The following is a 1,665-nucleotide window of genomic DNA, read 5'->3' on the forward strand; positions in this document are numbered from 1 at the left end:
TATTCTGGATTTAACAGGAAGCCAATGAAGAGAAGTCAGGATAGGAGAGATATGATTAATACATGTGAAGCAACTTTAAAGCTCTTCCATCTCCCTTTATGAAGATGCTGATCGATTTTACTGCCGAACTTTGCATTAAGTCTAATTGTCCATCAGCTAAACCCCTTTGTATTACACTTAGTTTTACATTAGCAACCTGCTTCTCTAATTTGAGATACACATCATCCCGGAGGGGGGAAAAAACATTCTTTTTATAATTTCTTTAATTTGTCCAGCTGGGATAAATCATTCTAATGGCGTTTTGACCCTTTAGGACAAAGTGCACATCCCTGGAGCCATCTATCTGTCTGTGAAGTTTGACTCCCGCTGCTACACGGAGGAAGGCTGTGACGAGCTCATCATGTCCAGCAGCAGCGACTTCCTCCAGGACGTCCATAACTTCAGCGGATCTCCTCAGAAGTGGTCTGATTTTGAGATCCCTGGTAAGAACAGCTGTTTGGCCTTCAGTCCTTAAATCACCTGTTTTCTACTTTAGCTTCCTGACCAACCTTCCTGTTTCAGGCGACACCCTTTACTACAGGTTTATGTCAGACATGAGCAACACAGAGTGGGGATACAAGTTCACCGTGACGGGGGGCCACAGAGGGCGCTTCCAGACGGGTAAATGACCCCACCTGATGATGACATTCCTAAACCAGTCATCTTAAAGCCTCATTTTAATCGTTTCTCTTCAGGGTTTGAGATCCTAAAGCAAATGTTAGCTGATGTTCGGTTGCTCAGCCATCTGCCGTTGGCTGACATCTGGGAGTGGCAAGTGGGCGTGGCCTGTCGTCAGACTGGAAGCCAGCGACTTAAAGCCATCCACCTGCTGCTCCGTCTGCTGCAGTGTCAGTGTGAAACGTGAGTCCACTTTTATATCGGCCAATAAAGCAGCTTTTAATTTCCAGATTTGGAAATGTTCTTCCAGTAGTTCCTCATCCAGTAGTTGGTGCTCCTCACCTCAACAGGTGCTTTGCATGGAGCCCTTGATAAACGTCTTAGTTGTGACAACAGAGATTAGTTAAACTATGTGTTTAATATTTTGCATGAGTGCAAACTAGGTCAAAGTTGGAGCTCATGCAAAGTCGGTGTAGGTACCAGATCTGCTCGGGGCCCCGTCCCTTCTTCGTCATCATAAGGCAACTCCAATCAGACAAACTGTATTCCACCTGTTTGTTAAGAATAAAATCTCTTCTGGAGTTTCACATATTATCACCTATATTTGCTATTATTTTACATTTCATTGGCGATCTAAAGTCACCGAAAGTAGAAAACAATCATTGTCAGTCTTGAAGGAAAGCACTGGCTTCTAAGACAGACTGAGCTCTGCCATTTAACATGGGGACAAAAACGTCTCAGCTTATTTTTATTCTTTTTATTAAGATCTAAGTGCAGGGAAGGACAAATAGAACATCCTAAAAATGACTTTTGTAGAGTTTTTAGACCAAGAAAACAACAGTTTTCGCTTGTCGTTTGCACAAAGTTGAAAGTTAGTTAGCTTAATACGGCTAACTGATCGAGCTGAAACAGGCTAATCTGTTAGCTAATGAGCACAGCTAGCCACAGCGCTGCCCAGCTCCCCCCTTGATGTCATGGTCTGGCAGTTACTTTGTTCACCACAAAGAT

The 1,665-nt window shown here is 43.4% G+C and overlaps 1 protein-coding gene across 1 annotated transcript; it reads left to right on the top strand.

Annotated features, from left to right (window-relative positions):
• Positions 1-270: 270 nt before the first annotated feature.
• On the top strand, positions 271-917 carry LOC107081255 (zinc finger ZZ-type and EF-hand domain-containing protein 1-like). Its single transcript, XM_015369455.1, has 3 exons — positions 271-482; positions 562-660; positions 735-917. Exons 1-3 carry the CDS (start codon positions 401-403, stop codon positions 902-904), a joined length of 351 nt encoding a protein of 116 aa, XP_015224941.1. The 5' UTR covers positions 271-400; the 3' UTR covers positions 905-917.
• The last annotated feature ends 748 nt before the right edge of the window (positions 918-1,665 follow it).

This window comes from Cyprinodon variegatus, unplaced genomic scaffold (genome assembly GCF_000732505.1).
Source record: "Cyprinodon variegatus isolate N-32 unplaced genomic scaffold, C_variegatus-1.0 Scaffold3678, whole genome shotgun sequence".
NCBI lineage: Eukaryota > Metazoa > Chordata > Actinopteri > Cyprinodontiformes > Cyprinodontidae > Cyprinodon > Cyprinodon variegatus.

Coding starts and splice junctions, on each gene's coding strand:
- LOC107081255 (XM_015369455.1), top strand. CDS start 401: ATGTCCAGCAGCAGCGACTTCCTCCAGGACGTCCATAACTTCAGCGGA. Junction 483..561: donor GTCTGATTTTGAGATCCCTG/GTAAGAACAGCT, acceptor TTCCTGTTTCAG/GCGACACCCTTTACTACAGG. Junction 661..734: donor CAGAGGGCGCTTCCAGACGG/GTAAATGACCCC, acceptor GTTTCTCTTCAG/GGTTTGAGATCCTAAAGCAA.